The following is a 25,734-nucleotide window of genomic DNA, read 5'->3' as shown; positions in this document are numbered from 1 at the left end:
TTATTTTGAAAAAATCATGATTTTTTTAACATGACATTTCAATGGCCGATATTATACCAAATATTTTCATTTTTAACACTGTTAATAAGTTAAAAATAATTCTTTGCAATTTACACATTGTTATATGTTTATTATATTTTTCACATTTTATATTTTCCTACATTCTAATATTTTCTGAGAAAAAAACAGATTCTTTTAAAATACCACAAGATTTTCCCTTGCCGAGATTTTCCGAGAACGAGATCTGTGACTATGATTATAAAAAAGGTGATGAAGTTAGTGACACGGCTTTGTATCCAACCACAATTCATGGAGTGTGTAATGTCGTCCAATGCCATGTCATGCCTATATTAGAATATGGGCTGGATATGGATCCATTCAATAAAGGATCCATATCCATTCCCAGGGTTTGTATTTTAATGTAATGAGTTACTAATACAGGGGCACTTTTGTCCACGTGTAAATTACTGTAACCCTATTAAGGCTAACGATGTATTAGCGCAACCTGTGTGAAGGATACAGGGCTGCCGATTCCCAACAATATCAGAGCTCTCTCTCTCTCTCTCTCTTGTCTTTGATTTCTGCAGGAATTCTGACATGGTATCAGAGCTACGGCAGGTCTGGGCATAAAAATCTCTTCAGCCGAAACGTGAAAAGCACGTCTTCATCTCTTCTTCAGTCGATCTTCTTCAGCCGAGTCTTTCCATTCAGAGGCTGAGATCCTTCAACTGAGTCCCCTTCATCTTCTTCAGTCGAACCCAACAGTAGGTCCTTCAGCGAGCAGCGAGTCCCCTTCATCTTATTCAGCCGAACCCAACAGAAAGATCCTTCATCCGAGTCCCCTTCATCCTCTTCAGCAGATCATCTTCTTCAGCCGAACCCAACAGCCCAGTCTTAACAGGTCGAGTTTCCTGTTTTCCAACCAGTTTTGCTTCATCATCTTCTAATATCTATCTTTCTAGTTTCTACCGTGAAAATTTATTGGTCGAGTTTTCAGTTTTCCATTTGTTTTACTTCATCATCTTCTAATATCTATCTTTCTAGTTTCTGTCGTGAAAAATTATTCTTTAGTTTCCTGTTGATTCATCATATTTAACGTCTTATATTCTGATATCAGTAAAATCGAGTTCCCTGGTTTTCCAACCAAGAATCTGCCTGTGATATCCTCATTCATTTTCGTTTCCTCATTCATTTTTTGTCAAACTTTCCATACTCTCACAAAAAAAGAGGTATATATAGAGCTCCCATTTCTCTTGTCGTGACACTGTGCCAATTTCTGTCAATTGTGTCAGTTTATGATCAAACAGCCCAATTTCAGTCACTAGTGTTATTTCCACCAAAAAAAATGGTTGTCAACAAGCCTACAAATGGATACTTCAACCAATTCGAGTCTTTCTTCCAATTTCTTGGGGCAGCTAGTTTCGGAAAAACTAACTACAAGCAACTATTTGACTTGGAAAAGGCAAATTGTTCATTTTATTCAAAGTCAAGACCTTTCAGGTCACTTGGATGGCTCCACTCCAATGCCCCCAGAATCCATCACAGCTGAAGCCAAAGAGGATGGAGGATTGTCGAATATTGTTCGCAATCCTGCATTTGTTTCTTAGATGAAGCGCGATCAGGCACTTGTCGCATACATCACTTCCACGTTATCACAAGAAGTACTGATTTTCATTCCTGATGATTGCACATCCAAAGTTTTATGGGAGGTTTTAGCTCAAACCTACTCTCAGATATCGGAGGCCAAAATGTTGTTTCTCAAACGCGAATTTCAGATGTTAAAAAAGGGAGCAATGAGCATCATTGAATTCTTAAATCAAGTCAAAAGCATCACAGATCAGTTAGCCATGGTTGGATATCCAGTGTCAGATAAAGAAAAGGTGCAGCAGACACTGAATGCTCTGGGATCAGAATATCATGTTCTTGTGACGTCTTTATTGTGCCTACCTACGCTACTCAGTTTTGAAGAATTACGTGCTAAACTCGTTCAGTACGAGATGACTCTGAAAAGCATGTCTGATGCTTCAGCAGGACAATCATCTACGCATGAGGTTCTTGCCACAGGGATAATAGTTGATCGTTCACGAGAAGGATGTGGCAGAAGCAGGGGAACTCCAATCCAGGGTGGACATGGGTTACTACCTACACCAAATTCAAATGTCAGTATTTCAAAGAATGTTCCCACATGCTATCAGTGTAACAAACGTGGTCACATCAAAGCCAACTGTTGGTTCAGTCCACAAAATCGGAATAGAACACAAAATAATAGAAATGTTGCTACATCAGGAACTGTAGGTACATTTCGAGTCAGCGATGATGCTAAGGATCTTCTCTTATCTACGATGGCCAACTTGAATCTAAAACAGAATGATGATGGAATATGGTATGTTGACTCTGGGGCAGCAGCTCATGTCACTGGCAATGCAGGTAAGTGTTAGAAAGTGACTTGGAATACCTTGGGTTCAATAATGAACCCATACTTATGCACGTAAAGTGCAAATATACCCATTAAAGGGAAACAACACACGCACATAATGTGCCAATACATAAAACCCATAAAAAGGGAATAATATGACTTAAAGTCATAAGTTACATATCATTGAAGAATAATGGAGAAGGGGTGAAAACCCCATTACAATGGAGCATAAGCTCCCTCAAGAATGCCAAATACAAAGGGGAAATCCCCTATTTATAAGCATGAAAATGGACCACCTTGGGGGCTTCCAAAGGGGACGTTGGAGAGTCCCCAACGGTCACACAACGTCACTTTTGGGAGGCCCCCAATGTGGTATGAAATCCAAAAATATAAAAAACAAAAAATAAAAATAAAACAAAAATTACAATGCATATTCCAATTGGAATATGCGTAAAATGCTAATTTACAAGAATACCCTTGAGGGTATTTTAGGAAGATAATATATATATATATATATATTTATATATATATATAAATAGAGATGTATACATATATATATATATGTATACGTATCTTTATATATATATATATATAAATATATATATATATGTACATTTAAGGATCAACATATTTTAACACCCCCCCTCAATCTTTGCGGGGAAACGAAAAGATTGAACAAAGGGCAAGACTCCAAGAGGCTCCGGCAAGGATGCAATGGAACTTGAAAAGGCCTTCCTCCTATTGTCTTCAAATTTCCCGAACTATCCAGGGTACTTCTCTTTGTCCTATCTCCAAGATCCTGTGAAATAACAACAAAGAAACAAGTAAAACAAATCTTTGTACTTTTATTCAAATGGAACATTTCTAACTAGCACAGGTTAGAAGAGATGCACATTATGCAAAAATGACACCAAAGTTTCAAAAATCATATATCATGTTTAAAACAAAAATGAGCGGAAGCAAATTATGCAGAAATAAATTGCAAGAATGCATAATGCATTCATAAGGTCCAACATTGGACAAATATAACCCCATAATGGGGAATAACAAAAATGGTCCACTAAGGGACACCACAATAAGCCTACGAAGAGGCATGATATACATAAACATTATTGAATGAGGGCCAAACAAGGCCATAAAGAGCATATGCATATACTTATCCTGAAATGAATTAATACTCAAAGAACTCATTAATGAACATGCTTCAAACATGTAATGAAGTGCCAAATAAGAGAAACAAAGTCTTCAAGCATACTTTAGGCAAAATAAACCCAAGAGTTCACAAGGTTTTAAAATCATTTATGAAAGACATACATAATACTCATTTTGCATATAAGGGTGGCAAAAACCATAAGCACTTAATATATAGATTAAATGCTAAAATCAACTTGATATGCATATCAAAAATATGATTTGCTTGAAAAACACAAGTCATGAATGAAATTTTACAAATTTCAACAATAGTTTATCCATTACACACATCTTCCTCATTAGTCCTCCAAAACTCATAAATCAAGTGTATAAGCTACTAGATCAAGAATATAAAGCCATTAAGGGCCAAAGACACACACAAAGGTGTGTAAAAGAACCTCTTGTCTACATATAATAATACTTGAAATAAGTGCATCTACGACAAGAACAAGAGAATACATGCCAACATGGACTAAAAAGTATCTCTTGTCTACGTAAAAAATACACTTAAAACCAAGTATGTTCAGCTACTAGAACAAGAGTAATAAGTCAACCATGGGCTAAAACATAATACATCTCTTGTCTACATATGATAGCACTTGAAATGAGTGAAATAAGCCAACCATGGGCATACATCTTAAGCGACTAGAACAAGGACACAAACGCCAACATAGGCTAAAAATCACACACCATTGTGTGAATCAACGTGCCTTATCTACATATAAAAACACTCAAGACAAGTGTGTTTAGCTACTAGACCAAGAGAGCAAAAGCCAACAAAGGGCTAAAAACACACGAAGGTGTAATAAAATTCTTGTCTACATATGATGACACTTAGATAATGGGCATAAAAGGAAAAGACTTTTGAGGCAATAAACTTGTAATGAAAATAAACCTCGAATGAAACAATATTCCTTTTAAAACATGAATACTCATAACAATAACATTTTGGAATAAATGCATGTAAAAGTATCTTCAACAAGATGATAAAATAATATTCTTTAGAACAAATGTGTGAACATACACACACCAAGAACACTTGTGAAAAAACACAAGAACACATGTGCACAATAAGCACAACATTCGGAATCACAAATGTGCAAATGCACTCATAAGATTCATAAATAAAAGGTTGGGCTATAATCCCAAAACACCTTGATTTTAAATATACCTTAAAGCATTTAAGGTTTCAAACACCATATGTCCATCACATTTACATAGAAGCATTCATAATATCAATGGCACAAGAGAAAAAATGAGTGACACACTCATAATTAGAGATCAAATAACAACTCATTTTAGAGTCTCAAGGTGCCCATAACTCACCTCAACAACCATGTATAATATGGAAGGTGGACAATCTAAAATGATACAGCACGAGGTGCCCATAACTCACCTCGACAAATATCTCTAATATGACAATAATAAGGCCAAATAAACGATGCATTAAATAACATGTGATGGACAAATATAAATGCCACAAAAGGGCAATAAACACATAAGGAATCATTTTCCAAAAAGTTTTTACAAAGAGGACCGATTAACAAAATGAATCAAAGGTCCAATATAATCCATCAAAAAACAATTTTGCATAAACACGAATTATGCCTAATCTTTAAAAGAAGTCTTGTATCAAAAAGACCACAACATAAAGAATTCATCAAGACAATCAAGCTTTTAATCAAAGAAATCATAAGAACCGTAATGGTTCACAAAGAAGGCTTTAACACAATATTCAAGGAAAAAGTACTTGAAAATTTATAGATTTGGGATTAAATCCCATACAACAAGTTTTAAATATTCTTTGATTGAGATGAGATATGCGAAAATGTACAAAGTGCTATAAGCACTTACAATGATTTAAAAAGGACTCAATATCTAAATTCATTATGTTTTTCACAATAAGAAATATGCATAAAGGCTCCATAATGCAAAAACGTCTACGAAGAGACAATACACATGTAAGCACACAAGGCTTTATAAAAGATGTGCACGAAAGCATTCATACAATACTTGAACAAATACACACCAAGGTGTAAACAAACATGCACTAAGGCATGTATATCATAGAAAAGAGGGAATGCATATAAGCGCAAATATTTTGAGAAGCAAATGTGCACAAAATACAAAAATACACAAAAGTGAGCAAGTATGCACTTTATAAAAAGAGCAATGCTTGAAATTCTCAAGTTTTAATTATGTAATTACATGCTTGACAAGTGCAATTGAGGACAACTAAAACTATATTATGGCCAATATAGGCATTTCTAAAGATATTATTAAGAGATTTCGAAACCTTATGAAAAATACAAACCAACAAGTTCATAAGGATGAAAAATGAAATCATTTATACCAAAAAAGGATGCAATAGATGAACTATGCATTCTATGTGGGAAATTCCTTTTTTTTTAAAAAAAAACAATCTTTCCTAATACAACAACAACAACAACTACGCCTTCATCCCAAAACAATTGGGGTCAGCGATATGAACCAAAAAAGAAATTCATTTTGGGTCTTCCACATGAATCCTTTTCCTCCAATCATTTCTATCCAACGCCATGTCCTCGGTGAGGTTCAAAGCATTCATATCCTTTCCTATCATCTCCATCCAAGTCTTCCTAGGCCTACCCCGACCTCTTTTAACTAATATATTTTCCCATTTCTCCAACCTTCTAACTGGAGCATCATTAGGCCTTCGCCGAATATGTCCAAACCACCGTAAACGATTCTCTCGCATCTTATTTTCAATGGGTGCAACACCTACCTTCTTACGTATCTCTTCGTTCCGAATCTTATCTTTTATTGTATTTCCACACATCCATCTAAGCATCCGCATCTCAGCTACACTCATTTTTTGAATATGATGTCTCTTGGCAGCCCAACATTCCGTACCATAAAGTAAAGCGGGTCTAATAGTCGTCCTATAAAACTTTCCCTTCAACCGCAATGGCATTCTACGATCGCACAACACTCCAGTAGCACTTTTCCATTTCATCCACCCAACCTTTATCCTATGATTTACATCTCCATCAATTTCTCCATACTTTTGAATGATGGATCCCAAATATTTGAAATAATCATTCACCGGTATATCTTGCTCACCAAGCTTCACTACACTCCCATCACTACTTCGTTGCTTACTAAACCGACATTCCATATATTCAGTCTTACTCTTACTCAACTTAAATAAACCGACATCCCAAATCTTTCCTAATGGTTTATCATAAATAATTTTTCAAAAAAAAGAAACATTGAAAAACTTTTTAGGAGTTCTTATAAGTTATCATTAACAAGAACTACTTTAGGATTCAACAAAGATTTTAGATGTGAGAGATTCTCATATAATGATTATATCAAATTTTTCAAAAAAATGCACTAACATCCATAATCAAGAGAGGAACTCAAATCAAATTAGGGTTCATATGAGAATTAAGAAATTTTAAGCAAAGATCATTATTTTAGCAAGAGATCATATATAATTTTAAAAGTTAACTTATAGGTCAATCATGAAATACTTATTTAAGAACTATAAATCTCACATAATTGAAGGTAATTTTTTTAAAACATAAATTACTATTATATGCTATGAGTAGTTCGATAAATAGACACGAATTTTATATTTGGACAACAAACGATTTCACCAAATTTAGAAGGAGATATTTTCAAAATATATGAGCACACGAAATGTGAAAAGAAATAATTCAACTATCATGACCATCAAAACGAACAAACTATATGCAAGAAACATACTTTCAAATGCATAATACTTTTTGAGAAAAGGGATACATACCGAATAACTTCAAAAGCATAATACTTTAGGAAGAGCAATGAATACTTCACCATTTCTTGAGCGACACGCTTTCCGTTGCACCAAGAGACAACCCCATCGTGACCTTGCTCTGATACCATGTTAGAAAGTGACTTGGAATACCTTGGGTTCAATAATGAACCCATACTTATGCACGTAAAGTGCAAATATACCCATTAAAGGGAAACAACACACGCACATAATGTGCCAATACATAAAACTCATAAAAAGGGAATAATATGACTTAAAGTCATAAGTTACATATCATTGAAGAATAATGGAGAAGGGGTGAAAACCCCATTACAATGGAGCATAAGCTCCCTCAAGAATGCCAAATACAAAGGGGAAATTCCCTATTTATAAGCATGAAAAGGGACCACCTTGGGGGCTCCCAACGGGGACGTTGGAGAGCCCCCAACGGTCACATTTGTGACCGTTGGGGGCTCCCAACGTCACTTTTGGGAGGCCCCCAATGTGGTACGAAATCCAAAAATATAAAAAACAAAAAATAAAAATAAAACAAAAATTACAATGCATATTCCAATTGGAATATGCGTAAAATGCTAATTTACAAGAATACCCTTGAGGGTATTTTAGGAAGATAAAATATATATATTTATATATATAAATAGAGATATGTATACATATATATATATATGTATACGTATCTTTATATATATATATATAAATATATATATGTACATTTAAGGATCAACATATTTTAACAGTAAGTTCTCTACCTTGACTCCTTATCTTGGTAAATCTAATATTGTAACTGGAGATGGGACTTACCACCCTATTTCAAACATAGGCAATGTCCTCGTTCCTTTGTCTGAGTCATCTATTCCTTTATCTGATGTTGTTCATGCGCCAAATATAAAGAAAAATATTATCTCTGTTTCTAAGCTTGTTGACTCTACCAATTCGTCTGTGGAATTTACTCTTACTTTTGTCTTTGTCAAGGATCTTCAAACAAAGGAAATGTTCGCTAAAAGAGAGCGACGTGGAAACATGTATGTCTTCAATGAAGATTCAGCCTCCAGTGTCCTGAAGCCCAAGTTTGATCATGTCTCCAAAAGCGTCTTAAGTATATCCAAATGTAATAAGCCAGATCTCTGGCATTCTCGTATTGGTCATTGTAGTCAAGGTCTTTATTGAAAAGTTAGTGTCCAATGGTTTTCTTTCAAAATCTGTTTCACCTTCATTGAAGGATAAAATGTGTCCCAGTTGTCAGGTCTGCAAAAGTCATCTATTCATTTTCATCAAATAAATAAAAGAACCTCCATGCCCTTTGAAATAATATGTTCTGATGTTTGGAGCTCAGCCCCCAATCCTTCCTCTTCTGGAAGCAAATATTAAGTATCTTTTATTGACACTTTCTTTCGTTTTACCTGGATATTCTTTATGAAACACAAATCAGAGGTTTTTCCTATCTTTCGTAACTTTCATGCCTATGTTAAAACTCAATTCTCCCAAAACATTCAAATTCTCCAATATGATGGAGGTGGTGAGTATTCCTCCAAAGAATTTTTAGATTTTCTCCAATATAATGAGATACATTATAAAGTTTCTTGCCCATACACTCCACAACAAAATGGAATTGTTGAACGTAAGCATAGACATATTGTGGAAAGTGCAATGAGTATGATGCATGGTTGTACCTTGCCCATTAGTCTTTGGACAAAAGCTTTTCACACTGCCACTCATGTGATAAATCGTCTTCCTATGCCTATCCTTGAAAATCAGTCTCCCTATTATGTTCTCTTTGGTGCACATCCTGATTATGATGAGTTACGAGTTTTTGGATGCACATGTTATGTACACATTGACAAATCCATGAGAACTAAAATTCAGGACAAAGCCTTCATATGCCAATTTGTTGGTTATGCGGATGAACATAAGGGTGACAGGTGTTATGATCCTGCCAATAAGAAGATTAGAATTTCAAGAAATGTTGTTTTTGATGAAAATAGTTTTCTGGAAAGTAAAGCAAATCACAATCGAGAACATGGTGACGCAGCTGGTAATTGGTATGATCCATGGCTTAGTGCTGAACTTATTTCACATACTGCCGAAAATACTATTTTGATCCCTGAAGGCATACATGGTGAGACGGTTTCAGATGATGCATCACAAACAACATGTCTGAGATACAAAGGTAATGTGTATACCAGGAGACCCAGAGAGCAAACAAATGTACCTGCTGAAGAACACGTTGCATTGCCTGATAACAGAGAAGCACCAAGAAGATCAGGCAAGACAAGACATCCTATTGAAAAATGGGTTAATTATGACAACTTTTCTATAGACTTTCAAATTTTTCTATCCAAGATTGAAAAACACGATGAACCACTTGGTTTTCATCAAGTTGTCCAATCTAACAAATGAATTGAAGCGATGAATGAGGAGATCGAGGCACTTCATGAGTGTCAAACATGGGAGATAGTTGGCCGTCCTCCAGATAAGAATGTTGTTGTTTCCAAATGGGTATATAAAATTAAATATAAACCGGATGGTAGCATTTAACGGTACAAGGCACGTCTTGTAGCCAAGGGTTTCACTCAAGAATATGGTCAGGATTACGATGAGACATTCAGACCAGTGGTGAAAATGGGAACTATTCGCATCATACTTGGCTTGGCAATTGAACATGGTTGGATCCATAGTCAGCTTGATGTTAAAAATGTATTCCTTCATGAAAATTTAAAGGAAGAGGTCTACATGGAGCAGACTCAAGGTTATACAGAGAGAGACCCAAAAGAGTATGTATGCAAGTTAACCAGAGTCTTGTATGCTTTGAAGCAAGCTTCCAGGTCATAGTTCAAAAGCTTCTCCTTAGAGATTCAGAAGCATGGTTTCTTTCGTTCCCAACTAGATCATTCTCTGTTTATATACAGAAATGATACCACCCTGATTTTCTTACTCATATATGTTGGTGATATTGTGATCACTGGTAATGCTCCAGACCAAATTCAACGAATTAAAGTTTTATTGAGTATGCAGTTCAAAATGAAAGACCTTGGGGAACTGAGATACTTTCTTGGTGTAGAGGTGGACAGACAAGATAACAAAATGTCATTAACTCAACACAAATACACTCTTGATCTTCTGGCTAAAGCAGGAATGACCAAAGTTGTCAGTCGAGGAAGCGGGAGCGGGAAGCGATACGGGAAGCGGAAGCAGGAAGCGAGGCACTTCTAAAATTTTAGGAAGCGGGAAGCGCGGGACGACTTAAGAGCGAACCAGGAAGCGTCTCGAAAGCGACCTAGGAAGCGTCTCGGAAGCGACCTAGGGAGCGAACCGAAAGCGACCTAAGAAGCGAAGAAGGAAGCGACATAGGATTCGAGTGAGAAGCGAAAGGGAAGCGAATAAGAATCGAAAGGGAAGCGAAAATGTAATTATATATTTTTATTTTATCAAAAACTAAGATTTACGTCATCATTGACAAAATAAAACATGTATATAGACAATAAATAATATAAGTTGTAATTATCTAACAAATGATCATATTGCAACTGTCAAGTATTTAAAAATTTATACATCGAAAGAAGATCATAATTCGCATTCTTGTTGTATATAAAAGTTTTTAAGTTGGACTACTCCAACTACATCATAAAAAAAAATAATAATTCAAGAGTTCATTAATCTGTCAGCTTTCTCTTCCCCTTCAAGTCAGTAATAGATCGCGAACTTTCTGCATCATCACGTGCATCTTGTCCTCCACGACCATGTCTTCTGCTCCTTCCTTCATTTCCTATAATGAATACGTTAAAAAATTAAAATGTTCAAAAACCATAATTTAAAATATAAAAAACACAATATCAACATACCTTGCCTAGGTCTCCGGCTAAAGAAACGATCAATCCGACCATAAGGAACTAATGGTCGCTCTTGTATATTTGCAGTTCTACTAGCTCTGATGGATTGATTTGTATCCTCTTCAACTTCATTTGTACGTATAATTATTGGAGGTAATGGAGCTCTTGGTTGTGCATCTTTATGTTTGGATTTGGAAATAGTGCTTGATTGTTGTGCACTATCATCCAAATCTCTCTATCGCATATCCTTTAATCTCAACGTATTTTCTTCTACAATAGGAAGTTCTGGATTGATATCCCATTTTCGACTAGGCCCTTCTTTATAGCGATTGTTGCACCTTTTATAACAAGAATATAAAATATGAATGCTAATAAACAATCAATGATAAAAAAGAAAAAAAATACCAAAACAAAAGTACAACACAGTTTAATTATACATGTCAATCAATCGAAGATTGGAATGAATATACACTAAGGTATCAGCATGATCTTCATTGAGCCTATTTCTTTTAACATTGTGAATGTAACTATAGGTGCTCCACACTCTTTCTGCAGAAGATGTGTTAATAGGTTGAGATAAAACCTTAATGGCTAATGTTCTCAACTCCGGTGTATCACCACCATAAAAACGCCATCAATTAAGCATTGACATTGTAGGATTCAGTGCATCTATTCGTGCTGCATTTCTGCTAAATCTTCCACTTCTTGATGCAAAAGCCACAAGTTGTGACCTATAAAGTGTAGATAACTCTTCATTTCCAGAAGATATGACTTCAAGCGCGAGCATTGCACCGTCTAAGATATCATTATCCTTTTCTGCAAAAAAAAAATGTTTAGTAACTATAACAAGAAAATGCAAATAAAATAATTAAATAATTAAATCATTTAACTTTAAACTTTATTAAATAGATATAATTAAATTTTTACTAGGAGAAACTCGTTTGACCCCTCCTACTGCTGGGAGTTTCAGATACTCTGACTCGTAATATTTTGGAGTAAGCATGTGGGCTAGACTATGGAGAAGCACATTCATTCTATCTCATCTATTTGAGACAATCTTATGAATCTTTTCATATAAATATGGTTGTCCTTTTAGATTGTCTTTGATTTCCCCCAACATGTTGTCCATGCCTTCATACACTTCACCAATTATAGGGCCTTCCTGATCACAAAATTTAATCATCTTATAGATGGGTTTTGTAATCAATAATGCTAAACGTACAGAATCCCAATATTCTTCATCAAGAACAGTTGTTTCTGTTGTAATAGCCCTTTTTCATAATTTCATCCGTGCATGATTGCTTTCAATCGCTCCATCTATCTGAAATTACTGTGAGCCTTAAGCTCTCCCTCACATCAAGCAAGCGTTTCAAAGTAGTATAATGTGAAGCAAACCTTGTTTTTGCAATCTTTATTAATTCTAATTTTTCATTATTTCTAAAGATTGCTAGTGCTTTTGAATGATTTGTGATATACTTCACAATTTCTTTACTCTGTAAATATGTTTCTCCCAACCAATGAAACTCATGTGTCAAATCCTTGAAGATCAAATTAAGTGTGTGCACAACACAAGGTGACCAAAAAATATACTTGTACGTTTGTTTTAATTCTTCACCTGCTAACTTGCAATTTGTTGCATTGTCTGTAATCACTTGCACTACATTAGAAGGCCCCACAAGTTTAAATCTTGTCTTCAAAAACTCAACAATGTTTGCAGTTGACTGTTGCACATTAGAAAAATCGCTTGCATATAAGAACATCGAGCCAAAACAGTTTGAGGCAAGTATATTTATCAAGTGTTTGTTTTTTATATTTGTCCAACCATCTGAGACAATGGAAACTTCAAACTCCTCAAACTTTTCTCGAAATTCATTTAACTCCCTGTGAACACACTCTTTCTCACTGTCAAGCAATGTTGTTTGCGCTTTTTCATATGATGGGGATTTATATCCGGGCACTTTACTAACTGCAGATATCATCTCTTCCCAATATGGTGATCAAAGCACATTGAAAGGTATGTCATTTGCACACAAAAATCTGATAATTTTGTGATCTACATCATCTCTTTCTACCTTTTTAAAGGTATCACGAATATCAATTGTTTTTCGGCTTCCACTAGATGATGTAGTCATACTAATAGGCTTTTTCGGAGTATCAATTCTTGATCTCCTCAACTCAAATGCACTTGATGAAACCTCCACTCGACGAACTTGCCTCTTAATTTTTTTTGTCAATTCTGCATTTTTTGCAACTACAGGGCAAAAGGCAATCCCAACACTTTGTCCCTTTGAAGATCCCATGAGATGTGCAAAAACTCGAGTATATGACCCATGATAAATATTTTTGCAGTGCCTGCACATAAAAACTTGGGTTCCACCTTGCTTTCCTTGCCCACTCTTCTTTTGTTTCAATACATGGCGCCATAGCACTGTTGTTTTATGTATGCTAGGTGGTTCATCATCTTGGTCATCTTCAGAATAGTAGTCATCCAAGTCATATTCTTCTTCATCTTCCTCATCAAAACAATTTTCGTTTCGGTCCTCAAACTGATACGGACAAGCAGAAGACCTCTTCTTGCCCTTCCCAACACCACTAGATGATTCATGCTCCAAATTGTACAAAGAATCGTCATCGTCATCAGAATTATTGTGATCATAGCTTGAGATGGTCATTAATGAAGCAAAGAACATGCAAATATATCTGCATCATAAAAGTATCAGAATCAACCTAAAACACTTTAAAAAAGCTATTATTAACAGTAAATGATGGAGAGTGAAGAACACAAATCATTACTCATAATTTACCAATTACTAAAACAAATAAATAACCATCATTTAAGGAGGTGAAAGATCTATGATTCTATAATATACTATGATAAAGCAAACAAAATTTAAAAAAAAAGTTCTTTCAAAAGTTTGCATTTATGAAAAAATGCCAAAATAAAATAACATAACAACGAAGAAAAACAAAATTCATATTGACCGACTGTTACTAGCAATAATGATATTTATTTAAAATTTTAAACAACTAGCTGCAGCATACTAGTTGCCTCACTCTTCTGATAGAGTAAATGAGTCGAGCCTGGGTGTGCCCACGCTCGGTATATCAAAGAATTCATACTTAATAGGGATGATAAGCTCAATCATGCTTGGTATACATTTTGTATAATATGTTTTTATAATATGAATTCAAGAATTTTCCTATAATATATTTTTTATATATTATAGGATACTTATAAGTATCTCTTTTGTTTTGTTTCTTTTATCATGCTTGGTTCACTTGATCAACATGTAAGTTCAGAATTAACATAAAGCAAAATCACTTCAAGAGATCAAGGAGAGAATAGATTCTAGAAGTCTGCAAGATCAAACACCATAAGACAACTTGTGGAGGCAGAACATGTTTTTCATTGACTTTGAAATTGAAAACAATAAATCAATAATCCATATATATCCAACAGTAAAAGAATAATAAAAGTGATCCAATCAATCTGATCAGGAATCAGGATTCAAGATATCGTCAAAATGACTTAAAAGTTAAAACCTACAAGAATGATAAAAAAATACTGCATTAACCCTTATTTCTAAAAAAGACAACCAAATAAACTCAGTTAAACCACAAAATGTGAAATGTTTCTCAACCAATATATTGTTCATTCATGGGACTCAAATAAGAATATAAATGATCATCATATTGATAACACAAAAGAAAAAGACCATCATGTTATTGCAACGAGAAAATGAAACAAATAGTCTCTAACAATCCCCTGTTCCCTAAATGTACTTTCTAGAGAGAATGAAGGAATCAAACCTCTACTCACGAGCTGAACCTCACACCACACAAGTAAGACACCAGCCCTATATCACTCGAAAACTCTTCATCAAAGCAAAATATGGGCCTCCCAGTCCAGTTAAAAAAAATTAAAAGTTCATTCCTAGCCCAGCTCTGATTCCATATGAAATAGATTTTTATCCATTTTTGTAGCCCAACCCTGACTGCAGCAAATAGTTTGATTTGTCCATATGAAATAAATTTTTATTAATAATTGTAGCCATTTTTATTTTATATCAAAAAAAAACGACGCGGGGTATTGGGCTGGGCTACAAAAATGGATAAAAATCTATTTCATATGGAATCAGGGCAGGACTAGGACTGGGCTTTTAAAAAATAAAAAATAAATAACTGTTTCAGGAGGCTACCGTAACAGTTATTTTTTTTTTAAAAGCCCAGTCCTAGCCGGCTAGCCCAGCCCTGATTCCATATGAAATAGATTTTTATCCATTTTTGTAGCCCAGCCCAGTCCTACCCAGCCCTGACTGCAGCAAATAGTTCGATTTGTCTATATGAAATAGATTTTTATTAATAATTGTAGCCATTTTTTATTTTATGTCAAAAAAAAATTGGGGACGTTGCCCCCGAACCAGTGTTGTGCAGTACCTGAGGCGTACGCCTCAGAGGCGAAGCGCAGGCTCAACGCCTCGCTTCGCCTCATCGCATTTGTTGTAAGCTCACAACAAATTTTGGATAACCTCGAGCGAATCGAGAGGACGCCGGACGTCAGTGGAAGAGAGAGGAACATACCTGAACAGAGACATTGTCAACGTCGATCGAGGTCTTCGGATGTCAACAAAGGAGGAGGTCGTTGATCGTCAGAGGTCGCTGATCGTCAGAGGTCGCTGATCGTCAGAGGTCGTCGATCGTCAGAGGTCGCCGATCGTCGGAGGTAGCAGATCGGCGGAGGTAGCAGATCGTCGGAGGTCGCCGATCGTCGGAGGTAGCAGATCGTCGGAGGTCGCCGATCGTCGGAGGTCGCCGATCGTCGGAGGTCGCCGATCGTCGGAGGTCGCAGATCGTCGGAGGTCGTCGGTCGTCGGTGGCCGAAAATGAGAGAGAGGAGTCGGGTGAAAAAGCAAAACTTCGTTCTTAAATTTTCACGATTTTTTTAAAATGTCTGTTTTGCCCTTATTCAGAATTTTTTTTTTAGTTTCTTGTTTTTCACGTGTCATTTTCGTTTTGAAAAAGGGTAAAATTGGTATTTCGCAAACGCATCCCCCTTTAAAGGGGGACGCGATTCCCTTTAAAGGGGGATGTGTTTTTCTTTAAAGGGAAACGCGTCCCTTTAAAAGAGGGACGCGTCTCCCTTTAAAGGGAGACGCGTCCCCCTATAAAGAGAAGTGTGTCCCCCTTTAAAGGGGGACGCACTTCCCTTTAAAGGGGGACGCGCTTCTTCTTTTTTATGTGCGCTTCCCTGTGCGTTTCGGAAGCGTCGCGTTTCGCGCTTCCGAAACGCGTCTCGGGGAAGCGCGCTTCTCCTTATACATATGTGTTTCCGGTAACTCTGGGAATGACAGATTGTAAACCTCTACCTACACCCAGTGTTGTCAACCAAAAGCTCAGTATTTGTGATGGTGAGTTATATCCTGATGCAGTCAAGTATCGCAGTTTAGTGGGTATGTTGCAATATCTTACTTTTACTAGACCAGATATTGTATATTTTGTTAATCAAGTACCTCAGTTCATGCATGAACCAAAGACTGGTCACATGGATGTTGTCAAACACATCATTCGCTATCTAAAAGGAACGGTAGGCGATGGACTTATATATATTCAATCTTTATGGAAGTCACCAAAACATAACATATTGTCCTATACAGATGCAGACTGGGCAGGGGATCCATGTGAGAGGAGGTCTGTTTCAGGATACTGTGTTTTCATTTGAAGAAATCCTGTCTCATGGAGTAGCAGAAAACAGAAGGATGTGGCAAGGTCTAGCACAGAGGCAGAGTATAGATCTATGACAGCCACCACTGCAGAAGTGACCTGGATTAGGCATCTACTCACAGAGATGGGGGAGGATATCTCAAATTCGACACTTATATGTGATAATAAAAGTGCTATACAAATTGCATTCAATCCCATTCATCACAGTCGAACTAAGCATATCGAGATTGATCAACATTTCATCAGACAAAAGATAGCAGACAAAGAGATTGAACCAGTTTATGTGCCTTCAGAAGACCGAATTGCTGATATGTTTAGAAAAGGTCTTACAAGTCAACGTTTCTGGTATCTGAAGAGCAAGTTGCACATGGTTCACTCCCATGCACAACTTGAGGGAGGGTATTAGAATATGGGCTTGATATGGATCCATTCAATAAAGGATCCATACCCATTCCCAGGGTTTGTATTTTAATGTAATGAGTTACTACAGGGGCACCTTTGTCCACGTGTAAATTACTGTAACCCTATTAAGGCTAATGATGTATTAGCGCAGCCTGTGTGAAGGATACAGGGCTGCCGATTCCCAACAATATCAGAGCTCTCTCTCTCTCTCTCTCTCTCTCTCTCTCTCTCTCTCTCTCTCTCTCTCTCTCTCTCTCTCGTCTTTGATTTCTGCAGGAATTCTGACAGTCTACACAGAACATGCATGCTAATCAGTGCCACGATCACAAAGATCTTGACCCATTCCTAGAGTGGCATATATTTTCTTGTTCCACTCTCCTTATCATTTCCGCACTAAAACATTTGCTGTATTTACATTTGTTATCCAGCACTACAAGCATTCCAGACTTTCTATTGCAGTGAACAATTAAAATAGGAACTTCTGTTATAGAAAAAAGAATGGCCAATGGAGATTCCATATAAAATTAAAAAAAAGACTCAAAAATACAAGAATGTCAATGTAGTAGTATAACGATTATTAAATAGAATTCAAGTATTATAAATAACTGAAACACTTGGAGATGATAAATATTTAGCTACATTTAGTTACTTGTTTAATTTAAAGACAAGAATCCCAATAAAGAAAATAACGAAGTTTAATGTCACTGAGTGTTGAAAATTGTGAATCTGCAGATGCAAAAAACTTTGACAATGGATGTAACAAGTAATAAGCATGTATTCACACACATACAATGGTATTAAATGCATTCTTTTCTTCCATGAGTAAGCGCATATGAGTATGACTGAAATGTATGTAAGCATTTCCTTTTTCTATGTGACAATAAGGGTATGTTTGGCTGCTCCTTTCAAAAAACATGATTCAGAATCACTTTCTAATTTGCTTGAGATCCAGAATCACATGGGGTCTCATGTGATTTTGAATCTCAAGCAAATTAGAAAGTGACTCATTTGCAAAGGCAAATGAGATTCACTTTCTCACAGCTTAACTTTTTATGTTCGGCTGCTTGTACAAATCATATTCACTTTCTCATTCAAATGAGAAAGTAAATCAGAATGATCCAACCAAACCTTAGTTGTCAAAGGTAGCACCTAGGCGACCTAGGCGCAGCCCCACCACCTGGGTGACCAAATCTGGGCAATGGGGCCCTATATTGCCGCCTAGGCTTGTTTTTTTAAGGCATATCATGTGTTTTCTTCTTCGAGGAGGAGAGGAAGAAGAAGAAGAAAGAGAAGACAATATACATGTTTCTTATTATGTTTTTTATGTTTTGTTTTGTTTTTGGGTACCGCCTAAGCCGCCTAGGCCTTTTAGAGGCTCGCCGCCTAGCGCCTATGACAACTAAGAACCGAACGTGCCCTAAATTGTGTCTGCAAAGCAAAAAATACAAGCATAACAAATCTCAGATCCTGCACCACACATGTACAAGAATGCATAACACCTGCACGTGGGGAAGGCAAAATGAGCTCAATCTATACAAGTTACAGCTTGCTGTCTTTATTAGTGGGGGTTCTAGAAATAATGTGCTTCCAATGGTTGTCAGACAAAATCCCCAATCATCATAGGAGCATATTACAACCAGTTGGGAAAATGAATTGGCTAATAATCCAGCCTGAAATCATGAGATCCCTTACAGACAGTGGGACCAGTACTCTCGAAGAACTAAATTCAGACCATAAGACCATTGTTGCTGTTTTGCTTTGTTAGTGGGAGTTCCCACTAACAAAGCAAAACAGCAACAATGGTCAGCCGATTATTTGCCCACAAGTGATAGATCATCATTAGAAGATACATACAAATCCATTTGAGTAGTCATACATCATGCGGACAGCTGTCAAAAAGGTTACCTTTGTTTGTATATTTGCAAAATTTTAGTTTCTATTCTTTCTGATCTAATGATAGAGCCACCTTGTTGGAGCCTGAACACCAAAATAAAATGTGTTGGTACTGGCCAAAAAAGTACATCAACTATAGGTTGCAAACTTCCACTAATTATCCTTATTACACCTTTCCTTATATAGCAGTGGATATAGTCGTGTGACCCCAACTAGCGTCCTCAGAACTGGACCTCCATTAACCTTGATACACCTGAATGACAGTGGGGCTCTGTAGCCTTTGCCTGGAAAATGACATAAAGAACACATACTAAGAAAGACTGCAGATAGAAGTCATGACAAATGCATTGCATAAATATTGTTCTTGATCAACAAGAAAGAGATAACGAGAAGTTGGTCATGAGTGCTTACAAAATCCTAGTCGCTCAGACCAATGGGTGCGAAAAGTTCCATTTATGTGGAGTAGCAATGCAACATTATCACCAGCCTTCAAACAAATGCATGGACAACATTCAGGGGTGGGTGGATAGACGAGGTAAAGAGAGAGAGAGAGACCTAACATCTTGTCCTATAATTGCAAAATACAAGCTATGGTATGATAACCAAGTACCTCAAGTGGAGCCACAGGTGCAACCCAGCCAGATAAGCTAGCTCCCCATATCTGTAAGAGTCAACAGTTCACATCAGCTATAAGTGTTTCCCAAGGATTACCAAGCTATAATGAGATCATGCAAGTACCCGCAATTTCTGTCCTACAAAGAGCTTTCCTGAAGCAAGTTGCTTGGATAATGGCACATCCAAAATAGCATTCAAGGAGTACCTACACACAAAAAAAGGGAGAAGCAACTTATACTAGCTGGTATATTTAATGTCTGACAATATCATGTAGGACAAGTCATATGCTCACCATCCATCAGTTAGTTCTATTTTGGCTGCTTCACATTTGAGTCCATTACCTAAATCATCAACAGAGGTTGAATTTCTGGCCACAGCCCTAGCTTTGTCTAAAGTTTCAACCTTTTCAGTGGGATAGGAACGAACAGCAGAAACACATAGAATCATCATTGAGGAGCACGAAGAGTCACCCTCCAAGATTTTCTTAATTGCTGATCTGTGTCCATGATTTACTTCTCTCTCATATCTGTTCTTAAAAGTAGCAGAACATGAATCATAAGGGATAAGCATCATATTTAAACTGAAAATTCTTCAAGCAAATGACCTGTATTTCAATTCCTCAAGAACGTTATGTACTGTCAAGAGTTTTCCTCTAGCTTGAGCAGGATAGTTTCTTTCAAGACAAGCAAGTTTCCATACTATCCACTTGTAGTGGTTAGAAGTCCACCTACAGAAGCATAGAAACAGATTATATTTTGTAAGAATTGAGTTATTACAGTATTAAAATGAAATTGAACATGACAACAGCAAGTAAAGATATAAGATATTCACCCATTTGGTGAAGCACCTAGCTGTAATAACCGATACAATTCTATATTGCATATAGGTCAACATCCAAAACCACTATATCAACTTCAGCACTTGTCTTTAAGATGTTATATTTCCATGCATTATGTTCTACCTAATCCACAGTCACCTTTTGACTTCCTTCTAGTCATAAGTCAGTCAGTCCAAGTTTACTTGCACTATGTCGAGTTGCAAGGCTCCCTCTATTTATAACATCACAATTCCGCAACTCAATCATTCTCTTTGCTTATCAAAAATCTGATAAACCTGAGACAAGTTCTCCAAGTGGTGAATATTAAAAAGATGGCCATCCCTCTTCTAGTATACACTCTTGCAGGATCAAATGCTACATCAATATCAAGAACAGTTTCATCTGGCTTGTTTGTTTCCCCAAAATCATGTGCCCATTAACCTTTTCAAAATTAGTTGTCTTTCCCATAGGACTGTTTTAAGTCCCCACCAGTGAATGAAGTTATGGCATTGCATATCATTTCAATGGAAGTTCTTATGGATCCGTATTACTTATGTTTGCCTAGTGCTTATCACATTACGAATTTCATCATTAGAGGTGGATACCATTTCTTGTGTTACATCCCCCATTTCTAGAATATGATAACAAACAAAAGTGAAAAATTCTTGGAATGTTATGTTACTTAAAACAGATGTGTATACAAAAGTTATATCTGAATAGGGTTATACATTTTAACAGTAGTCCTAAGAAAAACAAGGTGCAGAGAACAAGAATAAAAGTCAATCATACTCTTTGCTACAATTCAGCTGGGAAGCTCCCGACTCAATTAGCATGTTCCAGAGGACTTCTAAACCAATTTGTGAAGACTCAGGTTCAGCACTGAATGTAAATCTGGCTGCAGACTCTGCATTCATACACTTCACTTTCTCTGGTAAATTTTCTGCCTAAGACACAGAATCGCAACATTAAAGAACGAGAATAGCTAATGCAATTTACCAATTTATATTGAATACTTGATTATTGAATTATATACCAAGTTATGATGGTGTGGAGGCAGTTGGAAAAAATCCGCCAAGCTCCTCCGCTTGTGCTGAAACGGATAGTGGGCCGAAATCCTTCTCTTGCTAGAGCCTTTGCCATTGGTAAGTAACAAAGCTAGTAGAAAAAAAAATATTATGAAGAAAATGTTTATGGGTGCCACCAGAGAAAAATTATGAACGGATGATTTAGCAGATTTTACCTGCCTCTGGTTGTACATCCTTGCAAGGATAGCCATTCAGAAAAGGAGGAAAGAACCTGAAGAGTAACACAATATTCAATAGGAAGAAATCCAGCATCATGATCTAGAGGTAGACATCAAAAATGACAATCATGGAAGATGACCTTGAGCGTCGTGGTTGCTTGAAAGGAGATATAGAACTCCTCCGCCCCAATCTCCTCCTTTCACCATTAACGAACTGTTGCCCACAATAAGCTGATACCAATCTAAAGGGAAGATCTTTGGATTCTGCATGTTTGTTATTTGAAATATCAACAAGTGGTCCATTGGATGGCTTTCTTGGACTACTAACCTTTCCTTGTAATTTATCCTGAATGGGAGTGTTAATAGAAGAGTCATGTAAACAAGATGCTTCCCTCAACAATGATGGTGTTTCCTTCTCAGTACTCTTACAGACATAGCCACTACGATCAACATGGTCCTGCAGGCCCCTATTAGAGTTAATATTAACAGAAGCAGACTTGAATAGGTTTGAGTGGGTAGGAGTTCCAAAATGAGGTTGCACCTTCTCTGCCAAAAAATTTTTATTCAAATTGGGAACATTTTCTTTGTTGCAGAAAATCTGACTGAAGTCTTTGTGTTCTGAAGAAAAAGAACTCAGAGAATCACAAGAACTCATTTCACTGGGTAACAACCCAAACTCTGAACCACCAAGAAGGTTCATTGCACGCTTCAGTGCATTACTAGACACTGATATAGATCTTCCACCAGCAGTTTGAAATTTTATCGGCGGCTCTTTAGCAGCAGAGGCCTGAATTCCACAGTCCACAGTTTTGGCATATATACCTGTGTCTGATTGCTTTTCAGATGAATGCAGACATGTTGGACCAGTTAGTCGACGCTTACGACCAGAGCTCAGGCACAAGGGCCTAGTGCTGAAAATAGCCTCCTGTCCTGCATCCAATGCGTACTTGTCCTCTAAATTTCCACCACCATCCCACACATACTGCTCAGTATCACAAACATTGCTTGTAATGGGTTGACACCCGTGAGGATGATGCAGGCCTTGGTTATCCTCTGATAGCAAGATATTTTTAGCTCTGTTTATACTTTTGGAAGATATATCTACAGTTTTCCCAGATCCTGTCTGAAAGAGTGAGTTTGAGAAACAAGAATGTGCATCAGAAGGATATTGACATGCTTGACCTGCACATGAAAATTCTGAAGGCACATTAATGAATGCAAGATAAACAAAAACAGGTATTAAGAAAACTTTAACAAAAAACAGGGACTTCTTCAAGATCAAGCATCAATTTGTCACAGAGCATTCAGCTGTATCTACACTCCATTGAGAGAATATGCAAGGTCATGCTCAAAGCATAAATAACAAGATAAAATCCGAGAGAATTATCTCCCACCCAGGCATCACAAGAGTGACTGCAAAAGTACCACCCACCAATGTTGCATCATAATGATAAAGATATGAAATTATTCTGAGGTTATGCAGCTCATACCACTTAAAACAAATGGCATAGAATGCCTTTATATAATGTATTCAGTTAAGTCATGCAACTTATATCACTTGAAACAAATGACGAGGAATGTCCTTATATAATGTACTCAGTTAAGTCGCACTAATTCCTTGTGCATTCGTAAAAATGCTTGCTATGGGAAATCCTGAACAAACTTACAGTCGATACTTTTGAGGATGAGACAACCAATTTCTCAAATAAAAATCTTTTGTGAAAAAAAAAAAAGATATTTGAGAATGTTCAGGGAAGATTAATAACAAAGACACACCACCATCAACAAAGCAACTCTTCTCTATAGGCTGTGAATGGATGCATTGCCAAAAAGAAAGGTTTCCTCCCCCCAGTCAAGTAGTATACTATCATGATTTCGCATACAATTTTTGACTGATGTTTATATGGAGCAAACAAGAATTATGGTGGAAGCTATAACTTAGTCGTCTAGAAACAAGTAAAAGATAAGCACTCAAAAACTATAATTAGTATTTAGCTCCCAAATCCAGAAAAATGGTTGCTCCAAGTAGCAACGCTAACAGAAATTCAGAATTTAAACTTCGAAGGCAAGATCAGGAAATATGAAAACACATCACTTCAGAAACTCAATTTTCTGCCATCAATCATTACAATGTGGGAGAGAGAAATTGGAATAATACGTTCAAGCAACCTGCCTTCCGTTTTCTGAATCGAAATGAGGTGCAAGTAAAAGTGAACATCATCATGATCAACCATCCCCAATACTGGCTATCTTATTACGCCTAAGAAAATTGTTCCTCAACAATGCCCGACCGGTAGCAGTTTACATAAAGCACAAACAGATCATCCGAGCTACCAAAAATTAACCACCAGAATCTCCCATAAATTTGCACGCTGTTCTTCAAACCAAAATTATCACACAGGTCATCGTAAAAATAATGGAGTAAACAAGAATCAGACGTATACAAATTAACTTCAAACAATTCTCGAAAGAAAACGACCTCAGCCGATACTTGCATTATAGACCACACGAAAACGCTCAATTTACAGAGAAAGAAAGAAACAGAGACCGGAAAAATCACCTCCACCGGTTAGGGTTTCGGCCTCTCCAAGGACGGTCATCGCTCTCCTGATCGAAGACTCCTTCACTGCCACGGGCTTCCCGGATCCCGTCCGGAACATCTGGCGGCTTCCTCCGCCATCATCGCCGGCGGCGGCATTGCAGGGATCATCGCTGAAAATAACCGGAGATGCTGTTTCCAAAACCCCAGAAACCGCAATCAAAACAGGAACAGAACAAAAACGTCTATGGCGTAGAGATCGAATCGATCGGGGGATGAGGATCTTTACCTTGGAGAAGGAGGTCGGCCATGGAAGGCAGCCTCGGGGAGTCGCCGGAGGGGGGAGATTCCGTCGGTGACGTTGGCCGGAAGTCAAAGGCCTCGAACGTCCACCCCTCGTTCCGGGGGACGATCCGCCACGACTGCAGCCGAGGAGGAGCCATGGCTGCCTCTGTGCAGCGACGGAGATCTTTGGGGGAACGAGGCGGTGGATTTTTCGAATTCCCGCCATCGGCTTTTATAGTGGCTTGCATCGATGTGCAAACGGATCGGGTATCGCCCGGATCATAGTTGACCCGAATTTTAAGCAACGTCTATTTGGACCAAATCCCTTTCTTTCAACTGATCGGGTTTTATCCTATACTCGATCGAATCTGACTCCAATTAGTCACTGAATGAATCCCATTAATTATCTGATTCGGAATTCAGAGTTGGTCTTGAGTTTTGCTAATGAATCCATCAAATATCAGGATTTGATGAATATCTGAATCCGATTACATGTAAAAGTTCGGATTCGATATGTCTTTTTCTCCGTCCAGTTTGGAACCTAAATGCAACTCGGATTAGCCAATACCAATTAGTCAGATCTGGTTTGACAACATCCGATCCGAATCCAAACCGCTTAAATATCCCTATTTCTTGAGAATACCTCATTGAAGAAAAATCTGGCGATATATTGAAATACGTGGTTTTATTCAGGAATATCTTGGGAATTTTTCAGCATATATACAAATGTAAGTTTAGAGAATATATATGATGTATAAAGAGATAAAAAAATTATATTTTTCAACATATATCTATATGGGTTTATCTCATATTTAAACCAATTATACTAATATAAACAGTATTCAACCATGATAAAAGGCGCCCTTAAAAGCAATGACATTTTTTAAATATATAGTTATTTTTTAGGATAAAAAAACTTACTTTCACTTATTAAATTTTAAATTACTAAAACGGTTTTTTTTTTGTTGCTTTTCACATAATATGTT

At 36.9% G+C, this 25,734-nt stretch overlaps 1 protein-coding gene across 1 annotated transcript in view; it reads right to left on the bottom strand.

Moving 5' to 3' along the window:
* LOC149843948 (protein BREAST CANCER SUSCEPTIBILITY 2 homolog A-like) overlaps positions 1-24,906 on the bottom strand; it is a 39,841-nt gene extending 14,935 nt beyond the window's left edge. The window contains exons 1-14 of the mRNA XM_090000995.1: positions 24,753-24,906; positions 24,485-24,655; positions 22,253-23,106; positions 22,065-22,138; positions 21,922-21,977; positions 21,715-21,836; positions 21,471-21,625; positions 20,469-20,591; positions 20,157-20,390; positions 19,988-20,069; positions 19,860-19,910; positions 19,661-19,736; positions 19,422-19,533; positions 19,262-19,333 (exon numbers count right to left, since the gene is read on the bottom strand). Of these exons, the coding sequence (XP_089857121.1) occupies positions 19,262-19,333; positions 19,422-19,533; positions 19,661-19,736; positions 19,860-19,910; positions 19,988-20,069; positions 20,157-20,390; positions 20,469-20,591; positions 21,471-21,625; positions 21,715-21,836; positions 21,922-21,977; positions 22,065-22,138; positions 22,253-23,106; positions 24,485-24,655; positions 24,753-24,906 (2,336 nt within the window). The remainder of the gene's footprint in view (positions 1-19,261; positions 19,334-19,421; positions 19,534-19,660; positions 19,737-19,859; positions 19,911-19,987; positions 20,070-20,156; positions 20,391-20,468; positions 20,592-21,470; positions 21,626-21,714; positions 21,837-21,921; positions 21,978-22,064; positions 22,139-22,252; positions 23,107-24,484; positions 24,656-24,752) is intronic.
* Positions 24,907-25,734: the final 828 nt, after the last annotated feature.

The sequence above is a fragment of the Nuphar pumila genome, chromosome 3 (genome assembly GCF_984573655.1).
Source record: "Nuphar pumila chromosome 3, dmNupPumi1.hap1.1, whole genome shotgun sequence".
NCBI lineage: Eukaryota > Viridiplantae > Streptophyta > Magnoliopsida > Nymphaeales > Nymphaeaceae > Nuphar > Nuphar pumila.
This window is presented reverse-complemented; position numbering and strand designations above follow the sequence as displayed.